This window comes from Mus musculus, chromosome 17, assembly GCF_000001635.26.
Source record: "Mus musculus strain C57BL/6J chromosome 17, GRCm38.p6 C57BL/6J".
Lineage (NCBI taxonomy): Eukaryota > Metazoa > Chordata > Mammalia > Rodentia > Muridae > Mus > Mus musculus.
In genome coordinates, this window is record NC_000083.6 from 65,698,195 (window position 1) to 65,719,350 (window position 21,156).

The window sequence follows — 21,156 nt, forward strand, 5'->3', positions numbered from 1 at the left end:
ACTTAAGATTAAATAATAAATTTTGCTCCCCAGCTAGCCATACACTTGTGGTTTATGGACCGTGAAATCTCCTCTGGGCCAAAAGCCAGAGACAGATTTATTTTCAGTGTTGCCTTCCTCTGAATTTCCTTTTCTCTGTTGGTCCAGGGCAGTCTCATTAGAACTCTGGAGTGGTAAGGAAAAGACAGGTCCCTAGGAGAGCTCAGAGCACTAGACCCTTGCAGAGCTACTGGCACGGAGCAAAGACCTGCCTGGTTGCAAAGCTTTATTGCCTACCAAGGTCAGCTAGTGGTGACACATTAGATGGGCTTCAGCCCCCAAACTAGGTTAGGAACCAGAACCTCTCATCCTCAAATAAGATGGATAATTATTCTCTGAATGTATACACTACATGCATATTTTGAATGGGGGCCTAGTCTTAATTTGTATATATATATTTTTTATTTAAAAAGCTTTTGGGATAGGCCAGTGAGTGAAAAAGAGCTCAGTAGGGAGTTGAAGAAATGATAAGTACTCACTACAAATTACCAGCAAATGTTTACACTTACTCAATTAACAAAAGAATGAACTAAAAATGATGAGGTGCTTAATAATGCAATAAGCGTTAAAAGGCCTTAGATTCAATGTTGGGGTGGTTCTGGGGAGCAAGACACCCTCAACTACTACACAGGGTGGTATTTAGTGCTTCCCCACAAAGCCACTGGGAACGACCTAGCAGAAACTGACATGTGCAATCCCTTTGACCCAGAAGTCTACTTACAGGAAATATATACTTAGTGTGGCCACCAGGTCCAGAAAGATATTTCCCTATGTTGTAAAGGAAGTAAAAATCAAAGACCGTGAAGGTTCATCGGGGCACTGTGTTATATCCTGGACTGAATGTGTGCTCCACACAACTCCAGGGTTGAGATCCTGATCATTGTGATGGCTTTTGGGGGGGAAGATCGGGGGTGTCATAGGTCATGGGGTCAGATGAGGTCATGAAGAGAGTCTCATGATGGGATTAGAGTATTTCACAGAGAGGAAGAATGTCCCCTCCACACCCTGTATACAAGGATACAGAAAGAAGAAGGCTGTCTGTAAACAAGGATCTACCTCAGCAATGGATGTATAAACTACTAGATCATTCCCCAACTGTTAGTGATAGAAAGTCCAGTAATTTTTACATTTAAAATGTTATACATCACACAATAATTTTAAGTAAGATGATTTTAGGTTAAAATGGCAATAAGGGCCAGTGGGATGGCTCAGCAAGTAAGGGCACTTGCCACCAAGCCTGAAGACCTGAGTTTAACCCCAGGAACCCACATGGCAGAAGCAGAGAACCGCATCTCCACAGTCTCTGACCTCTAACTGGGTCTAACAGAGTCTAACTGGTCTCTAACAGAGCCACATGGTCCCCACCCCCACACAACATAATAAGATATTTCAAAAAAAAAATCTGCTATTTTTATTGGGGCATAAAGGAGGGAGAGGAAAGATGATTCCTGTAGTTTTTCTGGCGAACAACAAAACTACCCATTCTCTCTCTTTCCCACATGCTACTTCTCGTTGGAATGCTCAGAAGACCTAGGGAGAAGCCAGGACGCCATGGTCACAAACAAGTCTCTCTTTGAAGGAAAACCACCCTGGAGTTCGGTAGCTTTTAAGAAATGGGGTGAGGGAGAGTCTGTCACACTCTTCTGCCCACAAACACCATACCGGGTCTCACAGCACAAGACACCACGAAGGCCTCTTCACACTCAGAGACTTCCCCGTGGTCTGCCCTGACTGCTACGCTCAGAGGAGTCACCTTCAGCCCATCCTTGGCTATGCTCTCCTCCTGCATCACGACCAGTCAGGGTTTTGGTTCATGAGAGAAGAAAGAAATGACTGTAAACACCAGGCTTTGCTAAAGGTAGAGGGTGAACACAAAGCTGCCTTTCGGCCAACCAGGTGAGTTTCCCCCCAACTCTTTGTTTTCAAAACAGCCTCTGCTAAAGCATGAGCACCTACCCTGCTTCCCAGAAGTCAGACACATGGCAGAGATTTCCCTTCGGGCTCTGACGCCAAAGCTGCCTCTTGAAGAACCAATAGCATGTGGGTCTCATGAATTATTGAAAACCCTCAGCCTGCAATGCATTATGCTTGCTTCCATTCCCCACAAAGGAATCACTCTGAAATAAATCTGTTGGTGAAGCCACTTAAAGGACTTTATTGCTGGAGACGTAGGGGTTTTAATAAATTAAAAGTTAATGTCTCAGTTCTGAAACTCAATAATGCATTGACCAAAGGGTAACATTTGTGAAGGACAAAGAGATAAATCATTTCTAGCTTACAATATATATCCGTTTATTCCACACAGCGAGAACAGAAGTGCACACACTCAGCCACAGACTGGTGTACATGATACAATTTACCTTCCAAGAGGTCAAAATTAATATCGACAGGAAGATCACAGAAGATTCTTCCAGAATAAAGGTCACAATTACAGGTCGTTAGTAAAAGCTTTCTCTCTCTCTCTCTCTCTCTCTCTCTCTCTCTCTCTCTCTCTTTCTTTTTGGTTTTTCAGGGTTTCTCTGCATAGCCCTGGCTGTCCTGGAACTCACTTTGTAGACCAGGCTGGCCTCTAACTCAGAAATCCGCCATAAAGGCGTGCACCTCCACCGCCCGGCTGTAAAAGCTTTCTTATTAAAACCTCCTTTGAAAGGCTATTTAGAAATCAACACTTCAGATACCAATTCCAATCCTTCACAGACTACTCAAAAATATATATACTTTAAATTTCAGTATTGAGATAGTGCCCAGGTACCATTTAAGAGCAGCACAGAAAATTCTGGAAAGCCAATCTTCAAAGAGATGGTTATCTATGTTCTTTGGACATGTGACTAGTTTTGGGTTTTTTTGTTTGTTTGTTTGTGTTCTTTATTTTATTTATATGAGTACACTGTAGCTGTCTTCAGACACGTCAGAAGAGGGCATTACGGATAGTTGTGAGCCACCATGTGGGTGCTGGGAATTAAAGTGGGGACCTTTGGAAGAACAGTAGGTGCTCTTAACTGAACCATCTCTCCAGCCCCTAGTTTTGTTTTGTTTTTTAAGATTTCATTTTTATTTTTAGTGTGTGTGTGTATGTGTGTGTGTGTGTCTATGTCCAAATCCCCTTGGATCTGGACCTACAGAGGTGGTGGTGAGCTGCCCAACATGGGTGCTGGGAACCAAATTCCGGTCCTCTGGAAGAGCAACGTCCACTTTTAACAACTTCCCAGCTGTCTCCCCAGCCTTAACTACTTGGCGTTTTAAGGTTGTCTACATCGTAAGAAAGGAATGCCCTTCAGCATGCTGGGCTACTCAGCTTTGGCGGGTGAATGTTGCAGCGGTCAGCTTCTTGTCACGCTAACAAAGTATCTGAGGTAATAAACTGAGAGAAAGGAGCTATTTTATCTGAGAGTTAGGGGTTCTAGCCTAGGATCAATTGCTCAGATTTAGCGTGTAGTTAAGGTCACAGAACAAGAGAAAGAAGTTGCCAGGATTCCACATTCCATATGGGCATTTTTGAGTGCCTATTGACTGTTCTCTCTCTCTCTCTCTCTCTCTCTCTCTCTTTCTCACACACACACACACACACACGCATACACGCACACACACACCCCTCTCTCTCCTCCCTTCATCCTCCCTCTTTTCCATCCCCCTGCTTCCTTCCTCCCTCCCTCTTTCCCCCTTTCTCGAATACAGTGAAAGTATTATGCCAGGAAATTCTCCAAACAAGCTTCTTTAATCACATGCGATGACTTCATAAATTTCACAGTAGCAAAACTGCAGGTCAGGAATGAGCCGTAGAGGAAAAGACATGAAGTTTCCAAACAAATATGTCTCCAGCTGGGCTCTGCTCCCCAGATGAAGAGTTAGCCCTGCCAGACATTCTGGCTTCAGGTTCCGGATCTTGGAGACGGATCTTGGAAGACGGATCCTGCAGAGTGAGTTTTCAGAGAATGATCTATCCCTGGAGAGTCAGAGGCAGCCGGGGACAAAGCTAGTCTGTGGCCAGTTTGCAGATAGGCCTCAGGTGCCAGCTCCCAATTAGAAGCTCCAGCCCTGCCCAGGAATGCAGAGCAGCCACAGTCAAGGCCAGGGAGAGTCAAGGGCAGAAGCCAAAAGGCCCCAAAGCCCCGGAGAACTGTAACAAAGGCGAGTGATGGAAGAAAATTCTTGCCATTCCCAGCGTGCTCAGCTGGCAGAAGCTGAATGGAAAAACAGTAATGAAGGATCGCTCTGTCCCAGTTTCACACAGACCTTCTCTCTTCCCTGAAAAGAGAGCCTAGTTAATATGCCTGCCCCAACATCCTGACACCTGACAGAATGGAGGGGGAACAGAGAGAGTGCCTGGAGACAATGGAGGGAACTGTTCACAATGGTTAGCACCAAAGAAGGGCACCGTCATCCCAAGGACTGGTGGTTTTAATATTTCTGAGTTAATAGAAACTGGTTTTTTTTTTAAATGATACATAACCTATGCAATAACAAGAAACGTCTTTCTTAATAGTTTCCTTTTTAATAAATATGTCATTAAATCCAAAAGTGCTTCTTCAGATGTGGGGGCTCTAATCCTAGCATTCAGGAGGCAGAGGCAGGCAGATCTCTGAGAGTGTGAGGCTAGCCTTGTCTACATAGTGGGTTGCAGGATAGCATGTCTACCTGTACCAAAGAGTGCACCAAAGACCTCGGAAGACGGTGTCGATTCCCTGGAACTGGAGTTATAAACAATGGTGAGCTGCCAAAGAGGTGCTGGGAGCCAAACCCAGATCCTCTGGAAGAGCAGCCAGTGCTCTAATCTGCTGAGCCGTCTATAGTGCCAAGACGAGTGTTTTTATAAGACAGTGTAGGTGGTATCGCTCAGTGGTAGAGTGCTTGTTCTTAGCAGCCTCAGGGGGCCCCAGGTTCAGTTCTCAGATATAATAATAATGATGATGATGATAATCATAATAAATAACGAGGAGGAAGAAGAGAAGGAGAAGGAAGATGAAGAAGAGAAGGAGGAGGAGAAGGAGAAGAAGGTACAAAGAACTAGAATCTTCCATGAGCTGGGATATCATACACGGATAAACATGTGTTCTGTTGAAGGGGTGCATGCTTCGTAAGGTCATGAGCCTCAATTTAGCCTAGGAATTTCCTAAAAGTCCAAAATGATACCTCGTGATAATAGTTGCCTCAAACCCGTTTTTGCTAAAAAGGCTGATTCCACACTTGAGCCCACAAGGACTGGGTGAAAGGCCTGACACTCTGCCTTTGTTTTGTATCTGCCTCCTTTACTTTGGGTCAAACTCACACTTGACTCGGTAGTGTTGAAGCAAAACAAAAACCAGGGCTCTCATCTTAAAGGGAATGAGAGTTTCTTCTGCAGCCAGGTTGAGTGACCACAGGCTGAGGACCACAGATTTCGATCACTCCAAATCCCACTTGCAATTTGGAAGCAGTTTTGTTTAGTTTTTTTTTTTTTTTTAATAATTTTACAGAACAAAGTCATAAATCAAGACAAGTTTAAAATATGTTGGCGGGTACATCAGAGAGTCAGGCAAGAGATAAGAGAAGCTTCTATCTATAGACCCAAGACATTATATGAGCTTTGGGGCTGGCAGAAGCTAGTTGTCTGTTAAGTGGCTAGGTTCCAAGAGGTTATTAGTCACAGGGTGTTTGCTCTGACACAGAGTTGGTCAGGGAATAGCTATTCTGAGGTTTGAACTAGTCGAAAATAAGGCAAGCAGTGTCTGGACTTGCTACATTCCAACCTCCCCATAGAACAGCTGGAACCCTCATCAGGCCATCAGTCTCGGCAGACACAGCATCTTTTCAGGAGGATTTGTTCACAGGAGACATCAGGCATCCTCATCACTAAGGACTAGATAGTCTTGATGACCTGACCGGGACACCACATCCATCTTCAAGGCTAACAGCGCCAAGACAACACTGTTCTGACCTTGCAGTAGCCTTGGTTCCGACAAGAGTCAAGCACAGCAGGCCAGATCAGGCCCAAACAGGACGACTGCTCAGGGCTTGCTGTTGTGCTCTGTAGTTCAGGTCACCTTGGAGAGACCAGGTAGAGAGAGCTCTTCAAAGACGGTGGTAAATACTCCTAAGCGTCCTGCAGGACTGGAGCTGAGCCAAAGAGGCCACCTCGGCAGGGGGCTGCTTCGTTCCCCACGCCTCTTACTGCAGTTCTTCCAGCTGCAAGCCCTTGCTGCTTTCCTTTAGCCGGTCCTCATAACATGGCCATATTCATCCAACCTTCACTTCCTGCCTTTCCTCCCTCCCCGTTCCAGCTCCCCTTCACTTCCTTGTTCAGTTTACTGAGACAAGGTCTCACACTATGTAGCCCAGGCTAGACTCTAACTTGTGGCAATCCTGCATCAGTCTCCTGAGCACTTGGACTATAGCTGGGCGTCACCTCTCCCGCCATTTCTCTACTTTTTACTGCCTGGTTTTTTGGGTTTTTTTTTGTTTTGTTTTGGTTTTTGGGTTTTGGGTTTTTTTTTGTTTGTTTGTTTGTTTGTTTGTTTTTTAGGGCATATCAAGATATGTAGTGAGCCGAAGCTGTGGGGATGCCTGAGCTGGACTTTGCCCTACGATTCTGTTTCTGCCGTCACCCCAGATTACCCTCCCATGCCAGCAGATGCAGCTGACACTCAGTGCATTTAGAGAATGCACAGTAAGAGCAAAGAGTATCGTAGAGAGTGGGACGTGTCTTTTCCTTCGTTCTTCCTGTTCCTTCTGCCCTGAGTATGAAACTGGGAAATGCCCTCGTAGAGTGGGATGACAGTCTAACATGGGCCAGAATTGTTCATGGTAAAGAAGGGAGCCAGAGGTCTTCAACAAGCTCCCAGCCACACGGATGCACACATAGGGGTCACAGACACATGGATAGAAGTCACAGATGTACATACAAATGTCACAGATGTGCACACCGATGCACACACAGGTTTCACGGATGCACACACAGGGGCCACAGCTGCGCACACAGTGGTCACAAGCAGCACACACAAGGGTAGCAGCTGCACACACTGGAGTCACACAGGTGTCACAGATGCACACACAGGGGCCACAACCCACTCCCCACCTCAACTCTTCTATCAAGGCCTTGGAAACACATACTGAGCATCATCATAGGGTTACCACTGAAATTACTTTTTCCCTGCACGTGTAAGTTAAATTCTCCGATTTCCCAGCAGGGGAAGACAAACAGAAGCCTCATCCAAAAGGAGCCCATTGAACGCTTTAAACAGACAAGCAAATGGTTCTTGTGAGTCTTGGATTAAGTTGAGAAGACAGGAAGTCATCCTGTGTAACAGGGCAGCATTTGAGCAGAGGCCCAAGACTTAGGTTTTCCTGTCAACTTGGCACAACCTAGGGACACCTAGGAAATGGGAACCTCAGCTGAGGGGTTGCACCAATCAGGCCAGTGATTGACGGGGGAAGGCTCAGCTCACTGTGGGTAGCACCATCCCCTAGGCGGGTGGGTCTGGGCTACTACATAAGTAAACTCGCTGAGGGTGGGCCAGACAGCAAGCCAGTCAGCATGGTTCTTGCTTCAGTTACTGCCTGAGTTTCTGCTGCGATGTCTCAGTTCAGAAAACAAAGTAGGACAAGGACCATTTTGCCACTCTGTGCCTGAGTCATACCGGAAGAAACCTGTTGTTTCAGACCAAGGTAATCCCAGAGCCTGAGAGAGTAGAACCATCACAGAATAGAAACCTACAACCTGCTGCGGCACTTGGCTAGTAGTCAGCCATGGAAGGTGGTTGCAGAGAAGAAGGTCCAATGCAGATATCTTGAGGAATTCAGCAATGAAGGGCACTGTGGTCAGCAGTCCTGACCCTTGGTTGCTGGGGCCAGACTCACCTGAGGGATAACTGCAGAGAATGATCGTGCTGAGCCTAATGCCAGTGGACATTCCAAACTCTGGGAGCTAGCTATCTGTTTGGGGGCTCGCTACTGGTGACGTAAGAACTCAAGTTCCAGGAGAGTGTTTGGACTTCATAGCTCAATCTTCTCTGCGGGGTGACTGCAGCTGCACTGGGGGAGCACAAAACCTGACCCTACAGTACAGTCCTCAGTGGATCTGCTTGCGTTCCCCACTACACAACATACTTGAGACATTAGCCAGCCTAGGGGTACCAACCGGAAATCTCTGAAGTCTGGGAGGACCTGCCTCACCCACAGGCTGCAAAGCGAAGTATGGCCAGCAGAGGCTCCTGGTACACAGAGAAAGAGAAGGCCCTGAAAAGGCCTGGTACTTGCTGGCTTGGACAGACTCTCCTGGCAGATCGCACCTTGTTTGTTGCTGGAATAGCAGTTTCTTTCCCAGCAGTCCTGGAATAATAGCATTCTCAGAGAGATGATCTAGGATGACCCCAAAATAAAACTCAAAAGAGCTATTTATTATCCATTGTAGCCCACAGTTACCCAAACTGTGATAGAAAAACCACAAGAAACAACAACAAAATCAAGGTCAGACAGTATTCCCAAAGATCCTGAATTCTATGCCATATTAAAAAAAAAATCATGAAATGGATGAAACGACAAAGAATTCAAAACTCTACTTATAAAACTGACTTCAACAAGGATACAAGGAGATCAATGGATTAGAAAAATCAATTCAAGATCTGGATAGAAATTCAGGTGAGAAAGTAGGTAACCCAGATGAGAAATTCAACACCAAAGAAGAAAACAGAGAGAGAGAGAGAGAGAGAGAGGGAGAGAGAGAGAGAGAGAGAGAGAGAGAGAGAGAGAGAGAGAGAGAGAGAGAGAGGATAAGGGGGAGGTTAAAAATGAAAAACCTCAATCAGTAGAAAAACATGGCCCATGGCCAGTCCCCACCGTCCACGAGATCAAACCCTAGAGGGAATATCAGATGTAGACGACAAGTTTGAGAGTACATTTCAGGGAGACATCGGTGGGGGAACAGGCGAGACCCACAGCCTTTCTTGGGCATGTACTACACACCAGCTTTCTCGTACATGTTTCTATGACCTCTCTTAATACCCATACGTACCCATACTTAAATCTATAGTAAAAATCTTTTCCTAAGTTTGCTTCAGAAAGAGAGTGCAGTCAAGTACTAAAAAATGAATGTATCGAAAGCTCAGCCATGAAACCGTAGCAGAACTACCCAAATCTGGAGCGGTAATCTTACTCCAGAACAAGAAGCATCTAGAACTTCAAGTGGACGTGGCCCGAGAAGAACCTTCTGTGACACGTCACAGCGGAAAGGCCCAGACTACAGGAGAAAGAGACAGTATTAAAAGGTGCAAGATAAAAAGAAAATCCTGACTCACAAACAGACAGACCACCAGGACCATAGCCTTTCAACCCTGAGGTTGAAAGTCAAGGAAGCAGATCAGTAGTTAGCAAGTGCCAGGCAAGAGGGAGGTGCCCTCCAAAGCCATCTTTTAAAGTCACCGAAGGACAGAGGCACTGCAAGGCAAATGCAAACCAAGCAGCTGGTGGCCAGCAAGCCAGCAATGCAGCAGCAACGGATTAAATGGGAGAAGACATCAAAGGACAACCAGGGAAGATTCAATTGTATCGGCTCAGGAAATACATAAACTTCTAATACACACTGGGGAGGCAGAAAGGAACAAATGGTTCTTAAACCAACTGGGAAATAAACAGCAGAACTTTATGAACCAGCAGCTTTCTCTGTGGTGGGTGTTCTGGGTTGTCAACTCCACAACATCTGGAACCAGCTAAAAACCCAAGGGTCTGGGCACACCTAAGAGAGATTTTCCTTAACTAAACAATTTGAAGTGGAAAGACCCACCTTTAATCCTGATCTTTTGAGGTGGGAAAATCCACCATTAATCTGGGCCACATCTTCTGGTAGCAGCCTGGATAGAGGGCATGGAAGAGGAAAACTCTCTTTGCCTGCTTGCACATGCTCTCTTTATGACATTAAAGTCTACATTTTTGGGATATACTTCAGGGTGTGCTGAATGGCAGTTGAGACATCTGATCATTGTGATGGCTTTTGGGAAGGAAGATTGGGGGCGTCATAGGTCATGGGGTCAGATGAGGTCACAACTACTGGATTATTAGACTTTCTATAGTTAGACAGCTATTGCTGGATCAGTGGGACCACAGGCCTATAAGCTATTCTAATAAATACTGTGTGTGTGTGTATCACAAGAGGATAACAGTTGGATGAACATAAGTAAATCACAAAGATATATACATATATATGAAATCCATTATTCTATACACTAAAAAAAATTAATGCATCACCTGGTAAAGGTACTGGCCTTCAGTACACATAAACACACATATGAGAGAACAACACAATAAAATACAATTTAAAAAATTAAGTTTTAGAAGCTTGAAAGCTGATTTTGTGAAGGCTGATTTAAGTGGAAATAAAAGGGCTCAGATTAGTCTAAACAAGCTCAGAAAAGACCAAAATTAGAGACCTCACACTTCTCTACCAAGCTACAGTCCCAAGGACGGGGAGGCACCTGGTGAGAGATACGAATCTAGGTCAAAGGAAGTTCCCTCAGGGTCCAAAATGAAAGCCTCCTGTCTGTGGCCAGCTGCTTCCCAGGGAAGGTGCCCAGCAGTTAACTGGACAAAGAGTTGTCTTTCTAACAAGCCCCACTTTGTGCCAGATGCATGAAGTGAGAGGCTGGATTCCTTTCATATCAGATGCGCAAAAGGTAAAAATCATAAAAGCTTGGAAGAAAACAGGCGTGCATCTTGGTGACACTGACTGGTGTTGATGGAGGGTGGGGGTAGTTACAACCTCAGGCATTGCCAGTGGAAGCTAAAGTGGCAAAGCCACTTTGAGAAACAACAGCTTGGCGTTTCTTCTGTGTTACCATAGATACTGTATAACCCGTGATACTAAAGTAACACACACCCACAGAAACTTGTATATAAATGTTTACAGCACAATTACCCATGACAGCCCAAAGTGGAACTAACCCAAATGTCCATCAGTTGATAGACAGATAAACAGTCTATGGAACAGGCTCTGAAAATCCAAAGTATTCCAATAGTTGAAGATGGAATACGAACATGGTGCCACAAGGTGGAAGTCCAGTAAAAATAAATACAGTATTATCTCCAGGCTGCACATAGAAGACAGATATGAAGCATACATAAGTCTTATGCTTAAATGTGGGTTCAGATTTACACTGCTCACACGCATGGTAACACTTGACAATTCACTCACAGTTTGAGGGCACACTCCCCTCGTGGTGACAGGAACAGGGACAGCCAGCGACATTACAGTTAGAAGCAAAAGAGGTGAATGCTGGTCCCTGGCTCACTGTGTGACTTTGGCTGGTTTGACACTTGCTATGCAGACTAGATTGGAATTGAATCCCAGGGATCCACCTGTCTGCCTACTAAGTGCTGGGAGCAAAGGCAGCCTGTAGCACCATAGACCCCCAGACCCTGGAACATTGCCATCCATATTCAAGGCAGGTCTTCTTTCCTCTCCATACCCTCCCTCACAGACATACCCAGAGGTCTGTCCCCTGGGTGATCCCAAACTCTGTCAAGTAGACAATCAAGATTAACCACCACAGGCCCCATCCACAAGACTTATCATTTTATCTATGCAAATATTGCTATATTCAGATGCTCAGGAATCTGAAACATTTCCAATATCAAACATTTCATAGAAAGGATACTCAACTTACCTATCAATACAATGGGCTATTTGTTATTCAGCACAGACAAGAAAAATACTTACTTGTGCTGCCATACTTGGATAAAAATGAACAATACGCTAAGTGAAAGAAGCCAGTCACAAAACAACAACAACAAATCCACAAGTTGTATAATCCATTTGTCTAAAACATCAAGCAAGTGAAGGAGCTCCCCCTCGGTATCTCAAGGGAAAACATAGACTTAGTATGTGTGAGATCCAAGGTTGGATCCCAAAATCCATGGAGGAGGAGGAGGAGGAGGAGGAGGAGGAGGAGGAGGAGGAGGAGGAGGAGGAGGAGGAGAAGGCTGCAGTGAGAAAGGAGACAGGAGAAGGATGAAGAAGAGGAGGTAAACCAGGGAAACTAACACTGAGCATCTAATGTGTCTATAGTTTCTTTCCATGAAGACAAAAATGTTCTAAAAACAAAAACAAAACTGACTATAGTAACAGTTGCATAATTCTGAATACTGCAGACCCCACAGAACTTGACAGTCTAGACAGATGAAATATGCTGTGTGTGAACTAGACGTTTCAGAAAAAGAAGGGAGCCAAGTAATATTCCACATTCCAACAAGGGACAAAGAAGCAAAGGCAGACACAAGTATGCTCTGATATGTGGCTTCTAACCACCAAGACAGCACATGGCTTTCCCAGAAAGATTAAAAGCCCAGTTCCGCTGGTCCCAGGGCAATTGGGCAATGAGACCAAAGAAAAAGGCTCCAGCTTTGACTGAGTCTAGGATGGGTAAAGAGAGCTGTGAGGGAAGAAAAGCAGGAGACTCCCACAGTCGTGGGTACCCCACTGGGTTCTTTTCCTAGACCATTCTCTGTAGGAAGCAGAGAAAGCCCTGCGTAGAGGGAACGCATGTGGATCACGTGGCCATGTCAGTGACCCCATAACATCCGGCCACTGGGGGAATGCCAAAGCTTTCTCCTACCATGAAACGGAAATGGGAAAGCTAACCCCTTCTGTTCCCTGTGTGAATGTTAACAGTCCACAGAATATGTCCACCATAGCTTCTCCACGCAGACGTTTAAGAGCTGAAGACGGCGCCTACCAAGACAAGCTAAGCATGCCTCCTCCGTCAATCTGTGCTGGTCCACCTGGTACCGGGAGACCTGCTTCCTCCTCTGTCTGTACAGCAAAGCCAGCTGTAGGCAATGACCCTTCCCCCATATCCCGGCCCCGTTCAATTCTAAATAATGAACATGCTGAGTTTTTGGCGTGCCCAGTCCACCGGATTCCAGCTTTCCTGTGGGTCTATTTGTCTTTCTGTCTGTCTTTTCTACCATGCCTCATCACCCGAGTCGGGTCTGAGACCTTGGAACCCAGGAAAGGCTCCCAGCTCTGACAAGAGAAAGTAGTGTCCTTGAAGGGCTATAGACAGGCCATGTTATTTGTATGGCTTTTTGTTTTGTTTTGTTTTAAACAGGCCACTAATGGGCGGAACTTCCTAGATCGTGTGTAAAGAAATTCTACAGAGAGATGTTGAATAAGGTAGGTCGATGTTGGCCTAGTAGAGAATCCCACAGAGGTAGAACCCCAGCAGAAGATTAAAATACTGCCCCTGACTTCCTGTCTGTTTTTTTCTGGAATCCATGCTCAACTTACATCTTCTCTCACCAGGTCATCAAATCTTCCCTCAGGGTTGGGCTTTCCTTGGTGAATGCAGTGTGGCTGGGAGAGATCTTCTCTTTCTAGCCTGGCCTTTGCTGGCTCCCCCCATGCTCTGAGTCGCCCAAGAACTTCAGCTTTCCTAGCAGGCTGTGGACAGCCTCATCTAGTGAACTGTTGGGATACTTCTGCAATTCTCCTGTAAGTATAATGTTTGGGATTAATTTTTAAGATTTCAAGCTTTCATTTCATGTGTGTAGGTATGTGTCTGTGTGTGGGTAAGCGCCTGTGAGCTCTGGTATGGCAGAGCGAGATGGTGCAGAGGTCCCTTGTTTCTTGCTGAGGTCATTTTAGGTTTGACTAGAATTTGATCTCCTTGATGGGAAATCTTGAAGAAAATTACCCACCTCTACTCCAGGAACCCGAGGCCAAGATGCTCCAGCTAACTTATCTTGGCTTCTGTTAAACTGCTTGATTGCGCAAAACCTTCCCCCTACAGCTGTTAAGTGAGATACCAGGATGTGGGTTTTGCCTTCAGAATCCCCTTGCTTTAAACCAGTGGTTCTCACCCTTCCTAATGGTACAACTCTTTAACACGGTCCCTCATGTTGTGGTGACTCCCCCAACCACAAAATTGTTTTCATTGCTACTTCATAACTGTAATTTTGCTACTGTTATGAAACGTAATGTGAATATCTGATATTTCTGATTGTCTTAAAGGGGTCATGGCCCACAGGTGAAGAACCATGCTCTAAACACTCAGAGCTGCACTTGGATCCAGAACACCTGAGCGTCACCCAGCTAGCTTTAATAGGTGCCCAAAGAGGCCAAACGAGGGAGTCCTATCCCTCAGAGATGGAATTATAGATGGTTGTGAACTGCCTAATGTGGGTGCTGGGAATTGAACCCAGGTCCTCTGTAAGAGCAGCAAGTGTTCTTAACTACTGAGCCATCTCTCAGCAAGTCCCAGCTTCCCCAACTCTTTTTGCTTTTTTGAGACAGTCTTACTCTGTAGCCCAGGTTAGCCCAATCCTGCTTCAAACTCATGGTGAGACTTCTGCCTCAGCTGCTCTTAAGTGCTAGGACTGCAGGCACAAGCAGCCACACCAAGCTTACACTTTACTTTTGAAAATAGGTCTTCTGAAAATGTCTGGCTGATCTTCAACGCCATACCTAACTCTGTAAGGCCTTAAAATTGTTTAACCTCTTGCTTTAACCTCTTGCTCAGCCTCCTGAGAAACTGGGATTACAAACCTGGCTTCCTTATACTGTTGCTAAATTTGTTATTTCTTAGAATCTTTCATTTCTAGTGTTTTGTTCACTAAGAACAAAAGATATACCAAGGAGCTGGAGGGATGGCTCAGTGGTTAAGGACACCGGCTGCTCCAGCAGATTCCAGGCTGCATGAATGAAGAAAGCATGACTTTTCAACCAGGAAGCAATGGGTGTCTGGGCTCCCTGAGAAGAATAACCTTCAGAGTACATGAATCTGTGCCACAGATATAAGAGGCTTGGCGCTGGACAGCAAGTAGGGCATTCTCTAGCATAGTGTGCGTGCCAGGCAGAAGCTGGCACAATCACCTCCCAGGCAAGCAGCGAATCAATAACACGGAGAGCGCTCACCTTCTGCCAACACCGAAACCTGCCACTATGCTGGTACAATACTGCCCCACAGACACTGCCCGTTTAAAGTTCAGAAAGGAGGACAGTGGCAGATTCCTAAAGAGACGGGTGGGGTAGGGAGGATAATGAAATAGACTGGACTCCAATAATTAATGAAATAGAATAGGCCCAGGCAGCAGCCAGGAATGTATTTTTAGCTCCTCCATAAGGTAATATCATTACAAGCACAATGAAAGCTGGCAACAAGCTTCAGAAACAATTGAAAAGCTGGATAGACTCGAGACTCTGTCAGAGGACACCAGATGATGCCTGCCCAAGAATAACCAAGTCAGGCACTGAGGGGAACAGATCGATGCCTGGAAGGCCGGGTAGCTGTTGTCTTACGTTCTCCCATCTATTCTAAAAACATCTATCTGAAATCCTTAGCCACCATGGAACCCTTCTTCCCGGACGAGAAGCATAAATAGCCCTGCCACACAGTGCTCCTAAAAATTATGAATGCAGGGCTGGCGGTGGCTAAGTTCCATAGTCAGAACCATATACATAATATACATATGCATATAGACACACCCAAATATACATGCAACTATAATCAGCAGTGTCTACAAACCACAGCAGCCAAAGCATTAAGAAAACAAACTACAATTGTTAGAAATTAAGATTATTAGAAAGATCAACTGAAATGTCCCGATACTATTTTCCTTTGACATCGACACTGGGCAGACTACAATAGTCAGTGGGACGGGAGTCAGTACCAAAGGTCTTCAGAAGCAATCGGCTCACTACAACAGGTAAGGAAGCATCGATGCTCTCCTGGGAGGCATGGCACAACCTGGTGGAAATGGCTGTTCCTAGGTCCACGGCATCCCCGAGAAAGCTATCAGTGTAGAGAGAGGCAGCTGAAGGATGGCAGGTCGGTGCCAACAGTAGAAGTAACGGGGTGGATGATTCTGTGTTCAATGGTATGGTTTCTATCAGAAACATGAGAAGAAAACCCGGGTCCCAGAGCGTTCAGTCAGATTGCAGCCTTCTGCCTTCTTAACCATGTGACCGTAAGAGCGTACTTAACCTCTCTGTGGCTCGATGACCTCAATTGTCAACGAGGGTAGGCACAGGTAGCTCACAGTGCGGGGAGAGGGGTGACCATGTACAGGGCACTCAGGGCAGTGCGGAAACACTGAGGTCACAAGATAGATCAGTGGGTGGCTGACACAGGGCTGTTGCTCCCTTATGGCAAGCTAGTGACTTGTCAATCTGACTGATCATCTTTCCTAAAAGGACATTTCCTGGCTAAGGCAGTGAAAAGGGAGCAGTGAAAGGCAGCCTGGTTTCTCCAGCAACCCAGAGACAAAGCAAGCAAGTAAAACACAGCCAATTAATGCAAAGAAGCCCAGGGAAGCCAAGAAGGGAGAGCTCCCGAGAAGCACACATTTCTCTGTGAATGTGTGACCTGGATTTGTGAATTGGAGGAGGAGGAGGAGGAGGAGGAGGAGGAGGAGGAGGAGGAGGAGGAGGGGGAGGGGGAGGAGGAGGAGGAAGAGGAGGAAGAGGAGGAAGAGGAGGAAGAGGAGGAAGAGGAAAAGGAGGAGGAGGGGGTGGAGGAGGAGGAGGAGGAAGAGGAGGAGGAGGGGGTGGAGGAGGAGGAGGAGGTCGACGACAACAACAACAACAACATTACTACAGGACAGGAAATTCTCCAACTCTTAAAACATTCTTTAAGGGGCTTGGAGAGATGGCTCAGTAGTTAAGAGCATTGACTGCTCTTCCAAAGGTCCTGAGTTCAAATCCCAGCAACCACATGGTGGCTCACAACCATCTGTAATGAGATCTGATGCCCTCTTCTGGGGTGTCTGAAGACAGCTACAGTGCACTTATATATAATAAATAAACAAACAAATAAATAAATAAATAAATAAATAACGTTCTTTAAAATGCTTTAACCTAAAAATATTGGAACTCTGGTTTTAAAGGGAGGGCTTCTGTAGGATGAATATTACATGAGCATTTATAAAAATCAGATGGAGTCAAGGATTATTCTTCCATTCAGTGACTTGAATAGTCTAAGTTTTCCTGGTTAGTTTCTCTGGTCAACTTGAAACAAGCTAGAGTCATTTGGGAAAAGGGAACGTCAACTGAGAAAACTCAGATTGGGCTATGGAAGCATTTTCTTGATTAATGATCTGTATGGGAGGGCCCAGCCCACTGTGGGCGGTGCTGCCCCTAGGCTAGGTTCTGGGTTGTTTGAGAAAGCAGGACGAGCATCTGCTTTCCCGACCCAGGCAGATTCTACACGTTTTTTTCTCCAGGGTCTAGAGATGCAATGAGTCTACCTGACCTTTCTGACCCTCCAGATTCAGCCCAGGTCCCACATCTAGTGCCCTAACTCAGTCTGGCCTCACTGCCCTCACCTTGGTCAATCTTAGACCAGGCCTTTCCCATACCACATCCAACCTCCCCTCCCATCAAGGCAGATAGACCTCCACAGGCAGGGTCCGGCCCAGGATGCATATCTACCACTCTAGCCTAACCCTCTAGCTACCAGGTCTCATTCCATCTAAGCCATTTCCAACGTCTAAGCAACCAGCCCACACAGCCTCTGTCCCAACCTTGCAGGCAGAAGAAAAAGTAGAAGATCTGAACCAAATAAGCAAGGAATATGAAAAAGTAATAATAATAATAATAATAATAATAATAATAATAATCAGAAAAGGAACATTCAGGAAGCATGGGACTTCATGCAAAAACAAAACCTTCAGATTATGGGCATAGATGAGGGCTCAGAATCCCAACTCAATCCCAACCAGGCATTGTGTTCTATAATGTGGGAGGTCTGGGGGAGACCTCAGTGGGCCCATGTTGAGGTGTTCCCCTAAGTACAATACACTTTAGAAACATGGCCCAGAGGCTGTTGGGCTGGAACTGATCTGAAAGCAAACAACAGGCCCTCTCAACTAAGATGCCCAGGGGCCACAACAGCCAGCATAGCACGGTGACTCTAGAGGTGGTGCACACACCTGGCCAGCAACCCACAGCTCTCTGATTGGACTTAAGACCCACTCAAGAAGAGGGAGACCAAGCCTCGTTCTGGAAACCTAGCCAGGTACCCAGGGCTAGAGAAGTCCTGGATTGTGGCAGAGAACCCATTGTCAAGGGCTGGGCTTGAGGATCCAAGGCTTCCCCGACGAGACCGTGGTGTATGGAGAAGGAAAACAGCTCCCTCCCTGAAACCGGGAACATTTTTGGGGTGAGCACCGTGAGGCGGCTTAGGCTTCAGATCCTGAGACTCCAACACTTCCCACAATATGGGGTTATGGTTCTAAGCCCCGAGGCTGCTGTGTGCACTCCATCTGCAATGCTCTTGGGATGCTGCTGTGTTCCCCTTGTGTAACACTTTGCTAAGTTTCTTGCTGACTTTGTCCCATTGTATGATAATTTCTCCTGATTTTGACCATTTTGTTTTGTTTTTGTTTTTCAACCCCAGAAAGTAATATATAAGATACTGTACTTCCTACTAGCCTGCTTTTAAGAGCCACGAGCTTATTCAAAACCTCCTTATCTCAAACTTTCCTATCTTTAAAAAAAAAAGACATTTATTTATTATATGTAAGTACACTGTAGCTGTCATCAGACACTCCAGAAGAGGGCATCAGATCTTGTTACAGATGGTTGTGAGCCACCATGTGGTTGCTGGGATTTGAACTCAGGACTTTGGAAGAGCAGTTGGTGCTCTTAACCACTGAGCCATCTCTCCAGCCCCTTTCCTATCTTCTTTATCGTCTCATTTCCTGGCCACCTCTCACTTAGGACCCTGTCACTGAAGAACAACGTGCTGCTCTGGCTCAATCACCACTTTATTAAGCCAGCATAATTCCTATTACATTTTTGATATTTGTTACTTTGATACTCATAGTTAAGTACAGTCCTCACCCCTCATCTACGAAGCAGATGGAGGCCATGACAGAAAACTACAGCCAACGAAAATGCAGAATCTGTATTTTTCTGTAAAGCAATCTTGGTTTCAATACCAACTTCTAGAAATACCATGCTTATTCAAATTTAAGTGAGAAGCAAAGTTTTGTTTAAAATGACCTATTTGCTTTTTATTTCTTGGACTGTATCACCTAGCAGTTGTTTTCAGATGGTGAAATAAACCTTTCATGTGTGTGTGTGTGTGAGTGCGTGTGTGTGCACGTGTGTGTATGTATTTGTGTGTGTGCATGCATGTGTGTGTGTGTGTGCACTTGTGTGTATGTATATGTGTGTGCGTGCACGTGTGTGTATGTATATGTGTGTGTACATGCATGTGTGTATATTAATGCAGAAGCTGGCTCCATTTTGTCCCTAGAAAGCCAGAAGTAGCATGTACTTACCCGCTCCTGGCCAGCGGTGTCCCAGATGAGGAATTTGTGAAGTTCATTTCCACAAGGCACGGTTTTGGTCATGAAAGATGCCCTGAAAAGAGAGTCAACCATTCTGCATCATCGAAACTCCACAGACTTAGGAGCCTCAGTTCCTGTTATTATGCCTCAAAATGACCCTAAGAACCCTTGTCCCTAAACAAGAAGTAATGAGAGAGAGGCCACTGCAGATAAAAGGTCTGTATTTTATATAATCCAGCTGAAGTTTCAAAACGAAACAAAACAAAATGTGTGTGCAGGGGTGGTTCTGATGCTGTCCCGTTCCCAGTGGGTTCTTGATCTGTCAGTCAAGAAGTCATGGGCCAATTGCTGGGCAGAAGGAATAGGCAGGACTCCCTGGAGGAAAAGAGACAGATGCAAGGGAGGAGTTCACCATGCTTCAGAGAGAGAAAAGCCAAGAAGCCATGTGAGATCGAGGGAGGAGTGGCAGCCTGTGTGTCTGTCAGGGATGTTAACAGGGACTAGATGTAACTGATCAACTAAAGTTTAGGGCAGGTGGGAGGTACAGAGCTAAGAATACTGATAAGGGCACACTTTTCCAGACGGGAGATAGCAGCACCCAGCAATTGTGTCAGAAGGCTAGTTGAAAATGAGCAACCTGTGTGTGTCTGTGTGTCTTTTATCCATGGATTCACAGGAAGCTGGGTCAGGGCTGGTAGTGCTGCTAGTTCCTGGAGCTAAGGTGGGGTAGTGGAAGCTTCATGAAAGTGTGTAGACTGGAGGGATGGCTCAAAGGTTAAGAGTACCGAAGGCACTTGCAGAGGACCTTAGTTTGGGCCCCAGCATTCACACAGGAGCTCACAGCCATCTGTAACTTCATTTCCAAGGGATCCAATACCTTCTTCTGGCTTCCTTAGGCACTGCACTTACGTATTGTGCATAAGTACATGCAAACAAAATACTCATGCCCATAAAATAAATAAACATAATAAAAGAAAATGCATGTAGAAACAGAGTCAATTGTCCTAGAGTAATAGTCTCTGGGTATCAGGGAAATGTTGAATGTCTAGCCTTAGATATTAAAGCCTTACTATTAAAACAAGTATGAGGAAAAAAATGTCTTATCACTTTAAGACTTTGACTTCAAAACAGTATGAAAAGAAAGCTGTCTTACCATAGTCCCTGTGCTGACATTCAATACCAGCAGCAAGTAATGGAAGAATAGATCTAAATCTCAACCTATCTGCATCAATGTAGGGATTGCCTAAGTCAAGGTTTGCATTGCTATGATGAAATACCAACCAAAGCAAGGGTTTACTGGCTTACATTTCCACATCGCTGTTCAGCATTGGAGGAAGTCTGGACAGGAAGTCAAACTGGACAGGAACTTGGAGGCAGAAGCTGATGCAGAGGCCATGAAGGGGTGCTGCTTACTGGCTTGCTCCCCATAGCTTGCTCAGCCTGCTTTCTTATAGAACCCAGGACAGAGATCGCACCACCCACAATGGTCTGGGCCCTCCCACATCCATCACTAATTAAGAAAATGTCCAACAGTCTTGCCTATAGTCCTATTTTATGGAGCAATGTTCACAATCGAGGTTCTCTCTCCTGAGATGACTTTAGCCTGTGTCAAGTTGACACAGAATATCCAGCAGAGGGATAAAAAACAAAACACACGTATGCTTCTATCACAAAGGAGGGACTTCAAGGCATGAGTCAGAAACTACTGGCTATCCTTATCTACCTATTTTCTCTGAATAAGCATTTATTTTCTTAGTGCTCATAAAGGGGTAAAAACCAAATACACAGAATATTTAATAATTTAATAGACTTTCTTCTATGGGCTAAAGTATCTCATTCATTTAAAAACAACAACAACAA

General features: G+C 45.4%; 1 protein-coding gene across 1 annotated transcript in view; it reads right to left on the reverse strand.

Annotated features, from left to right (window-relative positions):
• Rab31 (RAB31, member RAS oncogene family) overlaps window positions 1-21,156 on the reverse strand; it is a 121,027-nt gene that overhangs the window by 46,469 nt on the left and 53,402 nt on the right. The window contains exon 3 of the mRNA NM_133685.2: window positions 19,288-19,369. Within this exon, the coding sequence (NP_598446.2) occupies window positions 19,288-19,369 (82 nt within the window). The remainder of the gene's footprint in view (window positions 1-19,287; window positions 19,370-21,156) is intronic.